Source organism: Brassica oleracea, chromosome C6 (genome assembly GCF_000695525.1).
Source record: "Brassica oleracea var. oleracea cultivar TO1000 chromosome C6, BOL, whole genome shotgun sequence".
Lineage (NCBI taxonomy): Eukaryota > Viridiplantae > Streptophyta > Magnoliopsida > Brassicales > Brassicaceae > Brassica > Brassica oleracea.
Window position 1 is genome coordinate 39,460,565 of NC_027753.1, and position 16,109 is coordinate 39,476,673.

At 39.3% G+C, this 16,109-nt stretch overlaps 5 protein-coding genes across 6 annotated transcripts; 3 read left to right on the plus strand and 2 right to left on the minus strand.

Annotated features, from left to right (window-relative positions):
- The first annotated feature begins 27 nt into the window (after positions 1-27).
- Positions 28-2,408, plus strand: LOC106299608 (probable folate-biopterin transporter 3). Its single transcript, XM_013735671.1, has 5 exons — positions 28-707; positions 937-1,196; positions 1,276-1,371; positions 1,455-1,625; positions 1,705-2,408. Exons 1-5 carry the CDS (start codon positions 341-343, stop codon positions 2,296-2,298), a joined length of 1,488 nt encoding a protein of 495 aa, XP_013591125.1. The 5' UTR covers positions 28-340; the 3' UTR covers positions 2,299-2,408.
- LOC106299609 (protein ASPARTIC PROTEASE IN GUARD CELL 2) lies at positions 2,369-4,507 on the minus strand. The gene is made up of 2 exons (XM_013735672.1): positions 4,189-4,507; positions 2,369-3,792 (listed from the first exon to the last, which is right to left on the minus strand). The coding sequence occupies exons 1-2, from the start codon at positions 4,382-4,384 to the stop codon at positions 2,525-2,527; spliced, it is 1,464 nt and encodes a 487-aa protein (XP_013591126.1). The 5' UTR covers positions 4,385-4,507; the 3' UTR covers positions 2,369-2,524.
- A 1,238-nt stretch (positions 4,508-5,745) lies between these two features.
- LOC106299610 (lysophospholipid acyltransferase LPEAT1) lies at positions 5,746-8,773 on the plus strand. Of its 2 annotated transcripts, XM_013735674.1 has the most exons (9): positions 5,746-6,475; positions 6,871-6,987; positions 7,114-7,151; positions 7,296-7,360; positions 7,505-7,573; positions 7,650-7,783; positions 7,860-8,000; positions 8,090-8,153; positions 8,439-8,773. In XM_013735674.1, the coding sequence occupies exons 1-9, from the start codon at positions 5,996-5,998 to the stop codon at positions 8,456-8,458; spliced, it is 1,128 nt and encodes a 375-aa protein (XP_013591128.1). In that variant the 5' UTR covers positions 5,746-5,995; the 3' UTR covers positions 8,459-8,773. The 2 variants fall into 2 exon arrangements, with proteins under 2 accessions (XP_013591128.1, XP_013591127.1); XM_013735673.1 differs by lacking the exon at positions 8,439-8,773 and having other exon boundaries at positions 5,747-6,475; positions 8,090-8,305.
- On the minus strand, positions 8,647-9,903 carry LOC106299611. The gene is made up of 4 exons (XM_013735675.1): positions 9,832-9,903; positions 9,618-9,750; positions 9,069-9,421; positions 8,647-8,991 (listed from the first exon to the last, which is right to left on the minus strand). Exons 2-4 carry the CDS (start codon positions 9,742-9,744, stop codon positions 8,791-8,793), a joined length of 681 nt encoding a protein of 226 aa, XP_013591129.1. The 5' UTR covers positions 9,745-9,750; positions 9,832-9,903; the 3' UTR covers positions 8,647-8,790.
- Positions 9,904-11,097: 1,194 nt separating this feature from the next.
- Positions 11,098-14,889, plus strand: LOC106299607 (pre-mRNA-splicing factor CWC22 homolog). The gene is made up of 7 exons (XM_013735670.1): positions 11,098-12,417; positions 12,523-12,712; positions 12,988-13,091; positions 13,212-13,308; positions 13,405-13,706; positions 13,823-14,128; positions 14,322-14,889. Exons 1-7 carry the CDS (start codon positions 11,098-11,100, stop codon positions 14,664-14,666), a joined length of 2,664 nt encoding a protein of 887 aa, XP_013591124.1. The 3' UTR covers positions 14,667-14,889.
- The last annotated feature ends 1,220 nt before the right edge of the window (positions 14,890-16,109 follow it).

Here is a 16,109-nt window from a genome sequence, read left to right on the forward strand (position 1 = left end):
AAAAAAAAGATTATATTTTATTTACCATAGTCGCATTTGTGGGTCTGATTCACGATGATTAGTGAGCATGGCTCATTGCTTTTGCGCTATAAACTTGGCTGACCAAACTGCAAAGTCATACATCACAGTCAACTAACGGAAGGGCACGCACTCAACGCCGTCAACGGACGGTTCTCACTTCTCAGGGAGGGAAGACAAAGTACGATTCCGATCGATGAACTCCCAAAGCTCGTCACGAGCTTTCAAAGTCCAAGATTAACTGCGTCACGCGTGACGTCATCAACCCCAGTGCTTATATAATAACACTGGTCCATCTACTCAGATCGCCAGCTCGTAATCAATGGCGAACCGATCAGTGGAAACAGAGCACGACGCCGTTTCGAGGCGAAGTAACCAAGGAGGAATGATCTTAGATCTAATGTTCAAAAGGCCTCTGCGGTGGCTAAGAATGCTCGTCGAAGAGCTTCACTGGAGCTTCTTCTTCGGCGTGATCGTCGTCTACGGCGTAAGCCAAGGGCTCGGCAAAGGGCTCAGCAAAGTCAGCACGCAGTACTACTTCAAAGACGAGCAGATGATACAGCCTTCTGAAGCTCAGGTCTACGTTGGTTTGATTCAGGTTCCTTGGATCATTAAACCGGTTTGGGGTCTGTTGACCGATGTTGTACCGGTTCTTGGTTACAGGAGGCGACCTTATTTCATTTTCGCTGGTAAGGTCACTGATTAAGCTCAAAAGGTTGTTTCTTTGGTTACTAATAAAGGAAAGGTTACATCTTTGTTTCTCTGTTTGATAAGTGTTCTTAGCTTAAAGGTAGTTTCTTTGGTTCTTTAATAAAGGAAAGATTAAATCTTTGTTTCTCTGTTTGAAAGGTGTTCTTAGCTTAAAGGTATATCTTTGGTTACTAATAAAGGAAAGATGTCATCTTTTTTACTTGGTAGGTGTGCTTAGTATGGTGTCTATGATGGTGTTATCTCTGCATAAGAATCTGCAGCTTGGACTGGCGTTGTCCTGTCTTGTGGCGGGAAGTGCTGGAGTTGCTATAGCTGATGTGACTATTGATGCTTGTGTGACACAGCTTAGCATAAGCCATCCTACGCTCGCTGCAGATATGCAGAGTCTGTGTGGTATGAGTTCTTCTATTGGATCCTTGGTTGGTTTCTCCCTTAGTGGCGTTTTGGTTCACTTGTTTGGGTCCAAGGTAAGGCTCTTTCAAGCTCTCCTTGTTAGGCTTCTGAACAATGCTTTAAGCGTTTTCATTTTGTCCTGTTTCTTGGCAGGGTGTGTATGGTTTACTTGGTATGACTGCAGGATTGACTGTTGTGGTTGGGTTGATTTTGAAAGAATCTCCTTCTCGTAGTCCAGGTGGCAAGCATGTACGTTTTTTTTTGCTATCCTTATAGACCAAAGGTGTGGTTGTTTTATATTTGTTTACTTAATAGACTAACTTTGTGTTCAGGTGAATGAGAAGTTTATAGATGCCGGAAGTGCAATATGGAAAACTTTTCAATATGGTGAGGTGTGGCGCCCATGCTTGTTCATGTTGTTGTCAGCTGCAGTGAGCTTGCACATTCATGAAGGCATGTTCTATTGGTACACTGATTCTAAGGATGGGCCTTCCTTCTCTAAGGTGCTTTGACTTTGTTTATGGAGATCTCATCTCTTAGTTAATGTCTGTGCCTTAATGTTTGTTATTTTCTGTTCCTTAGGAAGCAGTTGGATCCATTATGTCTTTTGGTGCAATAGGCTCTCTCGTGGGCATACTGCTTTATCAGAACTTTCTGAAGAACTTCCCTTTCCGGAATGTAGTCTTCTGGGCACTTTCCTTATCAGTCCTGTCAGGATTTCTCGACTTGATCCTGGTCCTGCGCATAAATCTGAAGCTCGGTGTTCCTGATTACTTCTTCATTGTGGTAGATGAGTTTGTTTCTCACATGATCAGTAGAATCAAGTGGCTACCCTTACTTGTTCTCAGCTCCAAGCTCTGCCCTGCTGGTATGGAGGGCACTTTCTTTGCTTTGCTCATGTCTATTGAACATTTAGGACATCTGTTGTCCTCATGGGGTGGAGGAGTGTTGCTACACGCCTTGAAAGTTACACGTACTCAGTTTGATAATCTTTGGTTGGTTATTGTGATCAGGAGTTTGTTGAGAGTAATTCCAATTGGTTTGGTCTTTTTGATACCTAACGTTGATCCCAGCTCAACTATTCTTCCTGCTGATATGTTGATGAACCGAAGAAGTGAAGATGTGGTTGAAACTGACAAGATAGAGATGACTGCTCTGTTAACTAATGAAGCTTGATCCAGATTCTTAGACAAACCTGTCAAGTGGATTCTCTTAGATGTATTTGTTTGTTCATTGTATGTTCATCTGTTTTAGATAATTTTTTTATAAGAGGATTGTTTCTTACAGTTGCTATACCGATACAGACACACATATATATATGACTGACTAGTTGAAGAATTCAAACTGGCTTTGCCAAAAGAGATGATTGGCTTTCATGATATGGGAAGGGAACACACAATCATCAGATACTGCAGTTTTCTCCTGCAATGCCAAGTTTCATTTGTTTGGTATCATACACTACTCTCTGGTTTTTCTGCTGGTAGTTTCCGATGATACCAACTTCGTTTTCATTTGACAGACTTGCCAAGGCCAAGCAGACCAGAGATGCATCAGGATTGACATAGTAGAACACACCAGTGACATCCACTTCAAGCTCAGCGTCACCTTGGAAGATCATTTTGATAGTGGGAATGCTTACATCTTGATAGCTTGTGAGGTTAAAGCAAGTGTCTAAGATTGAATAGCCAGGAACTGAAGGAAACCCAGTAAACTGTTTCAGAAACTCTGTCTTCACAGCTTTGTAAATAGAAGGTGGTAGTCTAGTGATAACCGTTCCTGAATCGATTATAATCCCTCTACCAAAGCTTGGAGATTCCAGCTCCACGCCACCAATGGTGGCACCGGTGAGGTTCAGAATGTAAAAGGAACGAAGCTGAGGGTGTTGTACTAATGGAGTGTATGAGACTGAAGTTAAGTTCTTGTAGTCACCGAAAGACAATGAGCCAGAAGCTCCATCTTCTAGAGAAGGTAGACAGTATGAGAAAACTCCGTTGAAGGTTTTCATGGTTTGTGTGACTAAAGAAACTGAGCTTCTTCCTAAACCCGTTAGACCAGAAGCTCCTCCAAATAGACCTTTGTTGCTTCGACCACAACCAAAGACAAAGTTTTCCACTTTTATGTCGCCTAACTGGATACTCTCACTTCCCAAGTCTCCTCTAGTGTATGAACCATCCCCATAGCTGACGACGTAGTCACAACTTGTCTTTTCAACACCATAGCTGCCTCCACAACGGTCCGGGTTACTGGTAGCTGCTACAAGGTCTTGACAAGTGGATGAGTTGCAGAGAACTGTCTTGTATGAAGATGAGACTGATGGGTCATACAAAGGACCTTGTTGGTTGTAACATGACTTGCAAGGCTGGCATTGGACCCAAGTCAAGTCACTCCCAGTGTCAACTACCAAAGTCATGTTTCTCCCTCCTAGTTCAACTGTGATGATGTAGTTCAGAGTCTCAAGTTTCACCCCTGAGGTTAGTGGAACCTGAGTTTCTGAAATGGAGTCTGTTGTGGTTGAGCTCATGGCTTTGATTCTGAGTTGAAGTGATTGGACTCGAAGGTTGTCAAGAGTTAAGGCTCTTCTCAGTTTCTTACCCCAATCTATAGTCTTTCCTGAGCAAAGACCCCTATGTTTCATCCCCAGTGTAGTGGATGATGATTCTCTTCCTTTTGCTAAGTTCTCAAAACAAAACCATCAGTTTCTTCTATAAATACTAACGTAAACAGAGTAAAGAGTCAACAAGAGGATATATAAAACAGAGTTTCAGGAGGCAACAGACGCAAAAGAAACAAACATTTATGTTAGATGAGTTGGAGGAAAGAATCTCAAGATTCCATAAATACTTTGTAAAGCTTTAGAAAAAACAGCTATAGCATATAGTATTAGTTACAAAAGGGAGCTACAAAAGTAATGACTTTAGTTAAATGCTTAAACAAAGTTTGAGGCTTTTGCTAATCTAAAACCCATAAATCACGCCATTAATTAATAATATTAAACTAAAGCAAAGAAACAGTGTATATCTATATATCTTTCTCTATGGTTGGTGAACGTTTGAGAAACAAACTCACCAAGATTGTGAGAGAAACATGAACTGGAAGGTTCGTTTGATTTGGTGAGAGACCAAATGTTGTTGTGTAGACTGAGAATCTTCTTCTCGTGGGCGCTATGAGCAACGTTAACACACAACATAAGAAGATAAAGAAGAACAAGAAGGAAAGGAGCAAGTGAGAGATTCAATGGCAGAAAAGTTGCTTTCTTCGACATTTTCGTAAAGGAGGATTCTCTCTTCGCAGAGAGAAAATAAGAGGAGAGAGAGAGGAGGAATAGAGAGATTCTTGGGAAGTTTGGAGGTAGTGAAGAGAACAAAAGAGGAAGGGCTGGCGAGAGAAGTGGCAAAGGAACAAAAATAAAAAAGAGAGTTAGGACCCCACTTTGTGCATGAGAAAATTATTGGGGATTCACGTGAATTACTGCTATTTTATTACCTAATCATTACAAAAATTTACAGTGTGTGGAATGTGGATGGTGTTGCTACTTCTGTTAGTTCTTACAATGTTGGCAGCTAGTGCAAGCTGATGATTTGATGTCACTAACATAATCAACCAACCATATTCTTCCAAACACAACGTTAGTAACACTCGGTCGATCCAAGATTATTACGAGTTTCCGGCCAAGTTTTATTTACTCCCTATCGTAAAGCAATTCTTAAATTGTGATATTTATACAAAACAAAAGTTTTCAAAAACTTTGTCTGATAATATGTCCAATTGTTTTACCTAAATAATTATTTTATACGTTTTTAAAATACAAAAACTTAGTTAATTATTCTCTCACTCACTCACTCTCTCTCTCTCTTTCTCTCTCTCTATATATATATATATATCTTTTATGAACTTTTTTATTACTGAATCCCAGGTCGTCACACCCTTTGTTCACGCTAGTAAGTCGGTCATGGTAAGATTGTTCCATAATGTAAACTACTACAAGTACACTAATTAAGGTCATTGTCAAATGAAATGACAATGAATGTATGCATTATTTTCATCGTGATATACGCTTCTGATTGGTACTCAACAAAGAAAAACAAAAACAAAAAAAAAACAGAAGAAAAGACCACTCAACTCACAGTGAAATGGAATCTAATTGTCGTGATAGTGAACTATTGGTAGCTATGAGTATGTCTTGGACTCTGCAAACTTCTATATTATAATTAAGCCACTTGATTGTCAATGTTTACTAATCTCTTTAGTAAATTAAAACAAAATGATTAATCCTGCTTCTGAATTGAAAGGAGACATGCCTTGTGAATCACTTACAGTTTTATTCTTAAGTAGGAGGACACGCCTGATACATGATTCCCGTTTGCTCTGTGTGTTGCCACTAAAGTGTAACTACAGAATACTGAATAGTAATTAGTAAAAAAGTCCTGATTAAAAAATTCTAAAGAATCCATTAACATACCAAAAATGGTTAAATCAATCTCAGGTTGGATCCAGCTTAACATTGATCAGGCAGCGACTTACAATAAGACATCTGATTAATCCAACCAAGTCATATGCTTTATTTAACAAAAAAAAAAAAAAAACAAAACAGTTTGTTCTCCTCAAGTATATTACATTACCATGCACCTCGTCTCACCGAATCAAAACCCCTTATTCTCGTTTCACGTTTACCTTTTTAACGTCGACGAATCTATACGTGTGCGCGAAAGCTGAAACCTTTCATGGGGGAAATCTAGAGACGACGAAGAGACGGATTGCGAATGACACGTTCCTTAGATCCGCAATCAGACAAGAACCCACCACTCTTCTTCCTTGTCTGATTCCCCAAAACTGCGAGACCACAAAAAAGATTAGATTTTTAAGGCAATAATAAATGGAATCGGAGCTAAAGGATATGAATTCGAATCCACCGACGAGCAAGGAGGAACGCCCCTTGCTCAAATCGGAATCCGACGTCTCCGCCGCCATCGAAGAGCTCGACAAAAAGTTCGCGCCTTACGCGAGGACGGATTTGTACGGGACGATGGGGTTGGGTCCTTTTCCGGCGGCGGAGAAAGCCAAGCTCGCGGTGGCGATGGTGACGCTTGTGCCCGTTCGGTTTATTCTGGCGATGACGATCTTGCTTCTGTATTACTTGGTGTGCAGAGTGTTTACTCTGTTCTCGTCTCCGTATCGTGGGGGAGAGGAAGAGGAGGAAGAAGAAGTTGTTCAGGAAGATTATGCTCACATGGGTGGGTGGAGAAGGACTGTGATCGTGCGGTGTGGGAGGTTTCTCTCGAGGGTTTTGCTTTTCGTGTTTGGGTTTTATTGGATTCCTGAGAGCTGTCCGGATCCTGAAACCACTTCTTCTGAGGTATAAGTTGAGATTCATAATGTGGGGAGCTTGATAAAGAACCTTAAAGTGTCAGACTTTATTGTCGGCAGGCACTGTTCTGGGGACATTTGAGGTATAGGTTGTTGTACAATTCATTAGGATGGTCCTTATTTGAGGTATAAGCCAAGTTTCATTACGTGTGTGGAAGAACTTGTAGCCTTGTAGGTGTGGATAGGGAACTTTAAAGTGTCAGACTTTGTTGTAAGAAGATTCATTTATTTGGTGGGATTCTAGATTGTACTGACAATGTTGGCTCAAAGGAGGAGTTTTTGTTGTTGTACAATTTATATAGTATCTGGGGACCTCTTTTTTGCTGTAATTGGTTCAAGGTTTTGTTACTCACTCATGGCTTGGCGTTTGTTTTTTTCCTACAGGAAGGGGAAACCGATAAGGAGGAACCTGAAAGACCTGGAGTGATTGTGTCTAATCACGTTTCGTACCTGGACATTTTGTATCATATGTCTGCTTCTTTCCCTAGTTTTGTTGCCAAGGTTAGTTGATAGAGTCATGCTATATATAGTACTGCTTCTGTTAAAATTACTTTCTGAAGTTCACATTTTTTTTATTATCTTTTTTTTTTCTGGCAATGACAATTGTATTTATTTTTGGTTGTGAAGAGATCAGTGGGCAAACTTCCTCTTGTTGGCCTCATCAGGTTAGTTCTGAATAACTTTATCTAAGTTCTTGAAAAAAAAATCCTTTTTAGCTCATCAAAATATCAAAATGTCCTTGTTTCTGTTTTTCTTTTGTACCGATCATCTCAAATTTAATTATACAATCTTGTTTCTTTCTATTGCAGCAAGTGCCTTGGTTGTGTCTATGTCCAACGAGAGGCAAAGTCACCTGACTTCAAGGGTGTATCTGGTATGTGATTTTTTCAGGAGAAGTTGCTCTTCACCTTTCTCAGTACAGTAACTAGTGTATGCTAGTCTAGTATAATATCTAACTAATGATGCTCAATATAGTCTTCATACTATGTATATAACCGCTGTTTAATTATCTTTACAGGCACTGTAAATGAGAGAGTTCGAGAAGCTCATAAGAATAAATCTGCTCCGACTATTATGCTTTTTCCAGGTTCAGTACTGCTCCTGTAGTCCATTTACCAACCAAGCCATCATTTTTACATAAAACTGGTTTGGTGTCACTGCAGAAGGAACAACCACCAACGGAGACTACTTGCTTACATTCAAGACAGGTGCATTTTTGGCCGGAACTCCTGTTCTTCCTGTTATACTAAAATACCCGTACGAGCGTTTCAGTGCAGCATGGGATACAATATCCGGAGTGAGTGTTTCTGTTTTTTAACAAACTCTCAAGTTTTTGGCCTTGAAAATAAATTCACCGTTTCTTGTTTATCCAGGCACGTCACGTTCTCTTCCTTCTCTGTCAATTTGTAAACCACTTGGAGGTGATACGGTTACCTGTATACTACCCTTCACAAGAAGAGAAGGATAATCCCAAACTGTATGCTAGCAATGTCCGGAAATTAATGGCCAGCGAGGTATTTGCTTGTAGTAAAACTACTATATGCTTTTAGCTTGTGTTGGCGTTTACCCACTCTTGTCTCTGCATTAATCTTGTTGTTTGCAGGGTAATTTGATACTGTCGGATTTGGGACTTGGAGACAAAAGGATATATCACGCGACCCTCAATGGTAATCTTAGTCATCTCCGTGTTTTCCATCAGAAAGAAGAATGAAATTTTTTTTAGAGTGTCTGTAATGTAGTAGTCATTACCAAAGAATAAAACCAGTGATTGAATAATGGATCTGTGAGAATAATAAAACAAAAAGTTTGGTTTACACAACCTGAGCTTTCTCTCAATGTCTTTCTTAACTTCAGCATTTGTTTTATTAGTCAAATAAATCAGAAAAAAATGAAGGTGTTGCCTGGGGATGGACATGTAAATACTGAAGCAAATCTCTTTCGTGTTCATGCAGGTTTGTTTTGCAAAAGCTAATATGATGGACTCTCGAAAATTCGTGGTCCGTAGAATTTCATTTATTCATAGTACACAAAAGGATTACACTTTTTAACACCACATCAGTTATATATACACAAACCATTTCTATCTACATTTGTTTATTCTTTTTTGGCCTCTGTCTCCTGCTGAAGCAAGCTCAGACACATACATACGTACACACCAGGTTCAAAATATAATGTAGTTGATTATTATTTGTTCTAACAGGAGGACACAACAGTAGCTTAACCAGATAAATAGATGGTAGTAAAGCTTCTTTCTCCCTTACGTTTTATGGACAAATGAATAAACAAACAGAACAGAGCTATTAGCTAGGGTTCTTCTGGTACTTCTTCTTCTTCGTCTTCTTGGTGAATCATGTTGACAAGCATATCAACTTGCTCTTTCAGCATTGTGTTCTCTCTTTCAATCTCCGTTCTCTTGCTTCTCTCTTTTAGCAGCTGGAGTTGCAGATGCTCTAAGCAGCGCGAGTCTTCTTCTAGCTGCTCGTTTAACCCATCTATCTCTCGATCCTGTCCCACAATCCTCTTTTAATCTAACAAAATTTACCAACAAGAAAAAAGAAACACACAACAAGAGTCTTTTTTACCTTTCTGTTCATTTCTTGGACAGCGATTCTTCGCATGCTCTCAACCACATCAACATTCACCAGCTTCCTCTTCTTACCGATCAACCAGCCTTTCGGGTAGTTTGCAGACTCGAAATCTGGCGGTGGCAAGAGGGAATCAGCATCTGTTGTTGGTCGTTTTCCGTTCAAGTTTGTGATGGGTTCGAGCGGCTCAAACAGAGCTTTTCTTTTCTCGGACAGAACAGGAGGGGTTGTGGTGGTCATTGTTTCCCCAGCTTTATCGGTTTCCATTGCTGTTGTTGTTGTTGTTGACTCATCCTTCTCTGGTGTGACCTCCATAGCATCTCCCGGTGCTTTGTCTGAGTTCACTGATGCTGCAATCTAAGTCGTTAATGCTAAAACTGAAGCTAAAGACAGAGAGAAAAAGCCTTTGATGAAACAGTTAACCGAGAGAGAGAGCTAAGTATTCAAGCATGACTTTAACAGCCCAAATCGTTCAGACGATAAAATGAAAAGACAAAAAAATCTGAGAAAACAAAGAAACAAAGGAGACAGAGAGAGAAGAAGTACTTGATCTTTTTCTTGATTTCCACGCGATCTTGGTGGTAGAGACAGGGAAAAAACCGCCGACAAATCCATCACCAACTGTCTTCTTCTTTTTCGTATTGTCTCCCTCAAATCTAGCGCCTTTCTCCATTGTAATCTGAAAAAAGTTCCCTAGAAATGAAAAAAGACACAAGATTTGGAGAAAGAGAAGTTGAAGAAGAAGAAGAAGATAGCGTACAAGAGAGAAGGAGAGCTGTTGGATTTCAGTTGAACGGTAATGATTTGGCGTTTCGATTACGACTACTAAAGGCTTTTGAGAAAATAACTTTTGGGAAAAAAGATTAGAAACCCTAGCCATTAAGAGAGACACATAGTTTATTTATAGATTAAAGCGGATGGCTAAAAGTTTCTATAGCTCTGACATCGGCTTTTTTTTTTTTTTTTTTTTTTTTTTTTTTTTTTTTTTTTTTTGAGAGATAATAGAAGCGGACAGTAGTTGTCTGATCGTCTTCTTCTGTGGGACCCTTCTTTCCTCATCCCAGATTATTTTTCATGCATCCTTTGATTAAACCGTAATTAACCAAATTAAACCGTGATTTTACATTCCACTTTGAATAAGATCAAATAGAGGTACTACCATGTCGTCATCTTTCACAGTTAATGTTACTCGATTTGTAGAACTTCCCTTGATTTTATTTTTCTCGTACTGATCAATACACTATTCTTATTTTCTATTTAAATATTTTAAACTTTACTTGGTGCATTTTACGTTACGATTGGGAATTAAATTACGTTATTAAGATTTTTAAATTGATTTATTGGGTAACGAGCACACGTCTAATCCACAAAGTCTTCTCCCGGCATAGTTCTTGCTTTAATTCAATTTAATTAAACATGAGCATACGTACATAGGACATGATTACTCTCTACTGTCTAGTTTTCACAATGGTCAAGGTAATATTTTAATCAATGACCCATTGAGACGCGTTCAAAACTTTCGTCCTTTGATTATAATTTGGTAAAACTGAAATTTGGAAGTTGCAGAGGAGCATATGCCACGAACGAAGGCATCTTTCTTGAAGTTAGTGACTTTCTTGAAATGTGCGTCTTATTGTAATTTACAAATAGTATTTTGGAATTTTATATTCTTAACTGAAATAAAATGTAATCATGGGCTCACATATATCAGGATTCTTTTTTATAAACATCATCTAAAAACTGGGCCTTAGCCCATTCTTCGTATCGACCCGACCGCCGAATAAAGATATACACACGTCGTGCCGTTTCCAGAAGCAAGTAACGAAAATCTTGGCGGGTAAGGAGCGGCGTAACTCCGAACAAAAACCAAATCGAAGAGATTTTATTTGCCAGTCTCTCACTTTTGCTCGGCGATTCAGATCTTGGCGACAACCTCGCAGTAGGGTTCTTGCTCCGAGGTTTAGGATTTTTCTGTTTCAATCGGGGGGAAAGGTTCGTACCTTATCTGCAATTCGCTGTTGAATCCATGGGTAGGCACGATAGTTCATCCGAGGAAGATGAGAGAGCGAGAAGGAGAAGAAGAGATAGAAGCCCAGATGTTAGGCGCTCGAGGATGGAGACGGAAGAGGTTGGTCGTCGTGTTAGGGTTTCTGATGACGATGACGACCATAAGAGCTCGCGAAGAGATCTCGAGATTGGTCGCGTTGCAGATGTGAAAGGAAGAGAGAGAAGCCGTGGAGATAAGGCGAGAGCAGATAGCTCTTCTGATGAGGAATCAGCTTGGCTGTCTAGAAAGAATCGTAGAGAAGTAGACTCTGATTCTGATGATGGTCGTGAGAGGAGGGTGAGTAAAGGAAGAAGTAAGGGTAGAGTTAGAGCTGACACTTCTTCTGATGAAGAAGAAGATGGGAAGCATCTTTCTAAGGTTGCTGAAGATAGAGGTTTGGAAGACGAAGATGGTGATTTGAAGGGAAATAAGAAGGAAACCAGACAGGTTGAGGATGATTATGAAAGGAGAGGAAGCAGGAGAAGTCCCAAAGGCAGGGAGAAGCACGATAGAGAGAGAGGTCATAGGGGTAGTAGGGTCACTGCTGATAAGCCTTCTGATGATGAAGAAGATGATAGGCAAAAGAGCAGGAGAGGTGGGCGAGAAAGCGAGAGGAGGCGTAGAGATCATCTAGCATCTGATGACGATGAGGAAGGTGAGATTAGGAGCGGGAGAAGAGGGAAAGAGAGGACTGATAGAGGTAATGAAAGTCGCTTAAAGAGGGATCGGAGAGAGAGAGACTGGTCTGATGGGCATCGCAGGGATAGGTATCGGAGGGACGATGGAGGTAGAGATGAGAAGGAGAGGCGACACAATGATAGATATGATGACAGTCAAAGAGACAAGCTGAGAAAGGAAGAGAAGATTGAAGTTGCAAAGCCCAAGTTGCCAGAACTCAATCCGTCTGATAGCAATGCTGTGGCTTTGGGAAAAACTGGCGGGGTCTATATTCCTCCGTTCAAGCTGGCACGCATGATGAAGGAGGTGGAAGACAAGAGCAGTGTAGAGTATCAACGTCTTACTTGGGACGCTCTCCGTAAAAGTATTAACGGGCTGGTCAATAAGGTTAATGCAAGCAACATCAAGAACATAATCCCTGAACTGTTTGCTGAAAACCTCATCAGAGGGAGGGGACTTTTCTGCCGTTCGTGTATGAAGTCCCAAATGGCGTCTCCTGGATTCACGGATGTCTTTGCAGCTTTGGTCGCTGTAATTAACGCCAAATTTCCTGAAGTTGCTGAACTTCTACTGAAGAGGGTCGTGTTGCAGCTAAAGAGAGCGTACAAGCGTAATGACAAGGTTTGTCTTTTTTTTTTTTTGCTTTCCAAGTCTATAAGTCTTGTCAAGCATTTTGATTTATATGTTGTATTTATGCATTTGTGTGTTTTATTTTTGTTTTGCCAGCCTCAGTTGCTCGCTGCCGTGAAATTCATAGCACATCTAGTAAACCAGCAAGTCGCCGAGGAGCTCATTGCACTTGAATTAGTCAGTGTTCTTCTGGAAATCCCAACTGATGACAGTGTCGAGGTGGCTGTTGGATTTGTGACAGAGTGTGGTGCGATGCTTCAGGACGTTACCCCAAAAGGATTGCACGGTAAAGTTCCTTTCAACCTCTCTTTCTGTTTGTTATAGTGAGAAAGAGTAGACTGTTTTGTATTTCCACCTAATCCACCAACTTATTTAACACGTCAGTAATTATTGAAAATTTGACATATAGTCCACTTCATCTCTTGGTGAATGATAACTTTGAAATCTGGTTGTGTATCTAAGCGATTAACTTCACCCATTTTTTCATTGCATATATGTTTTCTATTGCCACTGCTCTTCCCTTTTATTCACGTTTCTAAGCTCTTCCAATTGTGAATACAGGGATCTTTGAGCGGTTTCGTGGTATTCTCCACGAGGGAGATATCGATAAGAGAGTTCAGTATTTGATTGAAGGGCTCTTTGCTATTAGGAAAGTGAAGTTTCAGGTAAATATATTTTAGACAGAACTTTATTGAATTATATTCTTACATTCTTGGTTGTTGTAGAGATGATGTTTTCACTGATAGCATAATGCTCATAAAATTGTGTGAATGATTTACTTTCAGGGACACCCGGCAGTTCGTCCGGAGCTAGATCTTGTGGAAGAAAAATATTCGCATGATCTATCTATTGATGACGAAGTAAATCCTGAAACCTCTCTGGGTAAGTCTACCTCATGGTTCGAGAGAGATAGGTTACCTTTTTATATTTGTGGAGCATCTCTTAACTTGGAAATTGTCTCTTATTTTCTGTTTGCAGATGTTTTCAAACCTGATCCTGACTTCGTTGAGAACGAAAAGAAATACGAGGCGCTGAAGAAGGAGTTACTTGGTGAGGATGAGTCTGAGGATGAAGATGGCTCTGATGCTAGTTCAGATGATAATGATGAGGAGGAAGATGAGTCTGATGAAGAAGATGAAGAACAAATGAGGATAAGAGATGAGACAGAGACCAATCTTGTTAACCTTAGGAGGACAATATACTTGACCATAATGTCCAGCGTTGATTTTGAGGAAGCAGGTCACAAGTTACTTAAAATTAAACTTGAACCAGGTCAAGAGGTAACTCATTCCGAACTCTGATTATCTTTACATTCCACTGCTTTCATATGTTTGCTTTACTGTTTGATGAATAAACTAGTCCGCTTACAACATTCTTATCCAATTTAATGTTGCAGATGGAACTATGCATAATGCTCCTTGAGTGTTGCTCTCAGGAGAGAACATATCTGCGCTACTACGGTTTGCTGGGTCAGCGTTTCTGTATGATCAACAAAATTCATCAAGAGAATTTTGAGAAATGTTTTGTTCAGCAGTACTCCATGATCCACCGACTTGAGACGAACAAGCTGCGTAATGTGGCCAAGTTTTTCGCCCATTTACTGGGCACAGATGCACTCCCCTGGCATGTGCTTGCCTACATTCGGCTTACTGAGGAGGACACAACTTCTTCGTCCCGTATCTTCATTAAGATCCTTTTCCAGGTAACTTGAATCAACAACACACTCATTTGACCATTTCAGAGCTGTTTATCTCATTGGTTCGATTGATTAATATGATTGCGTAGTCAGCTATCTGAAACTCTGAATATGCTATTGCAGAAGTAGGACTCTGCTTGGTATTTTTGTTTGTGAGACTGTTGTGATGATTTGGTTACTACTTTGCATTTGGTTGCAGGAATTGTCAGAACACTTGGGGATTAGGCTGCTTAATGAGAGGCTTCAGGATCCAACAATGCAGGAATCACTCGAGTCCATCTTCCCTAAAGATAACCCAAAGAACACGAGGTTTGCAATCAACTTCTTTACCTCAATTGGTCTTGGAGGCATCACAGAGAATCTCAGAGAGTACCTGAAGAACATGCCACGCCTCATCATGCAACAGCAAAAGCAAGTTGCGGAATCAGAATCAGGATCATCATCTGGCTCCGACAGTTCTAGTTCCGAGTCTGAATCTGAGTCGTCTTCTTCTAGTTCGGATGAAAGCGACAGAGAGAAGAAGAGGAAGCGAAGAAGATCTTAAAGAGGCTGTTTTGTTTGTCATTTGTACCAAAATTCTTCAGATTTTTCAAATCTTGTTTTGGCTACTCAACTTGAATTTAGATGATAACTCAAATTGAGCAGCCATTTGGGTCTGTTCTTGCATACGCTGGTGATGAACAAGAGGCTAGACTAGCCAGACAAATAAGGTTGTAAACTGAAATGTTTTTGTATTGTTTTTTTTGTTATTACTGTTTTTAATTTTAGAAGTCCCTATTATAAAATTTTGAATCTTGATTCAACAACATATGAAAGTAAAGAAAACAGAGTTGAACTTAATCACAACTTGAAACACCACCAACTTATTAAACATTTCCCTTGGCTCACATTTTTTTGTTAAACCAGATCTCTAACCCCAAGCACAATAGTTAAATGGTTTTCTTTATTAGGGAAAATCAAAATAAAACTTGTAAACAAATAAACAAAAAAAAGTAGGAATGGATAATTGTTTTATAAAAAAACAGTAAAAAGAAACTTACTAAACAAAATAACAAAAAAGTAGGAATGGATAAATGTTTTTTAATCTAATAGATTTTGTAAAAAATAGTAAAAAAAGAAAGCCTTGGAAATAGGGTAATGGATAAGGAGGCTTCCTTAGCTCCGCTTTCGCCGGCTCTAGTCTCCGGGGGGTGAAGGTGTTCTTTACCTTGCGTCGCCGGCTCTTGTTTGTTTCCTAGTTGCGTTTTTATGGTATCATTTTCGTTTGTGCGATGTCGAGATTGATCTGATGGAGGTGCTCTCGTCGGAGGACGATTGATGCTCTCTGGTGACTTTGTGCGTTTCAATATGAATATTTATTTATGTAGCAGCATACGTTGCACGGAAGCTTCATCGGACATCTGCTTCCCGCTTCGGAACCGAAATCGCAATCGGAAGCTTGTGGAAGCTTACGGAATCTCGCTTCCAAAACGCTTCCAAAATATTCATTTTAAAAACACATTGGAAGCTTATGATTCTGTTTTGGAATTACGCTTTCGTTCTTTAAAAAAAATACAAGGTTGAATATCAATAAAAATATAATCGTAGTTATTAATTTCTGTAAAATCAAAATTTTAATAGTAATGAATAGAAAGGATATAAATATATAAATATTAAATTAATACTATAAATTATCTTTATGTATTGAAGTTTTTATTAAACATATATCATATATTCAAATATATTGTGTCAATTATTTATGAAGCATTAACAATAATTAATATAATAATTTCTTTTAAACTTAATTTATGTCTATTTTCACAGTTTTAATATGAAATCATTACAAAATTATTACAAATGAATAAATAATTTATTTAAATTTATAACATATAATTTTTAGTCCTAATTTTTTTTTCAAAAAAATCTTATATTTTAATATATATATATACACATATATATACATACATATGGATATACGCTTCCAATACGTACCCGCTTCCTAATTTTT

What these genes read in the sequence shown, in the direction of transcription:
- LOC106299608 (XM_013735671.1), top strand. Translation starts at nt 341, where the DNA reads ATGGCGAACCGATCAGTGGAAACAGAGCACGACGCCGTTTCGAGGCGA. An exon ending in TTCACTTGTTTGGGTCCAAG is followed by an intron (nt 1,197 to 1,275) that starts GTAAGGCTCTTT and finishes GTTTCTTGGCAG; the next exon opens with GGTGTGTATGGTTTACTTGG. An exon ending in ATGGGCCTTCCTTCTCTAAG is followed by an intron (nt 1,626 to 1,704) that starts GTGCTTTGACTT and finishes TCTGTTCCTTAG; the next exon opens with GAAGCAGTTGGATCCATTAT.
- LOC106299609 (XM_013735672.1), bottom strand. Translation starts at nt 4,384, where the DNA reads ATGTCGAAGAAAGCAACTTTTCTGCCATTGAATCTCTCACTTGCTCCT. An exon ending in ATGTTTCTCTCACAATCTTG is followed by an intron (nt 3,793 to 4,188) that starts GTGAGTTTGTTT and finishes TTGAGAACTTAG; the next exon opens with CAAAAGGAAGAGAATCATCA.
- LOC106299610 (XM_013735673.1), top strand. Translation starts at nt 5,996, where the DNA reads ATGGAATCGGAGCTAAAGGATATGAATTCGAATCCACCGACGAGCAAG. An exon ending in TCCCTAGTTTTGTTGCCAAG is followed by an intron (nt 6,988 to 7,113) that starts GTTAGTTGATAG and finishes TTGGTTGTGAAG; the next exon opens with AGATCAGTGGGCAAACTTCC. An exon ending in CCTCTTGTTGGCCTCATCAG is followed by an intron (nt 7,152 to 7,295) that starts GTTAGTTCTGAA and finishes TTTCTATTGCAG; the next exon opens with CAAGTGCCTTGGTTGTGTCT.
- LOC106299611 (XM_013735675.1), bottom strand. Translation starts at nt 9,744, where the DNA reads ATGGAGAAAGGCGCTAGATTTGAGGGAGACAATACGAAAAAGAAGAAG. An exon ending in GAAATCAAGAAAAAGATCAA is followed by an intron (nt 9,422 to 9,617) that starts GTACTTCTTCTC and finishes CTTAGATTGCAG; the next exon opens with CATCAGTGAACTCAGACAAA. An exon ending in TCCAAGAAATGAACAGAAAG is followed by an intron (nt 8,992 to 9,068) that starts GTAAAAAAGACT and finishes ATTGTGGGACAG; the next exon opens with GATCGAGAGATAGATGGGTT.
- LOC106299607 (XM_013735670.1), top strand. Translation starts at nt 11,098, where the DNA reads ATGGGTAGGCACGATAGTTCATCCGAGGAAGATGAGAGAGCGAGAAGG. An exon ending in TACCCCAAAAGGATTGCACG is followed by an intron (nt 12,713 to 12,987) that starts GTAAAGTTCCTT and finishes TTGTGAATACAG; the next exon opens with GGATCTTTGAGCGGTTTCGT. An exon ending in TTAGGAAAGTGAAGTTTCAG is followed by an intron (nt 13,092 to 13,211) that starts GTAAATATATTT and finishes ATTTACTTTCAG; the next exon opens with GGACACCCGGCAGTTCGTCC.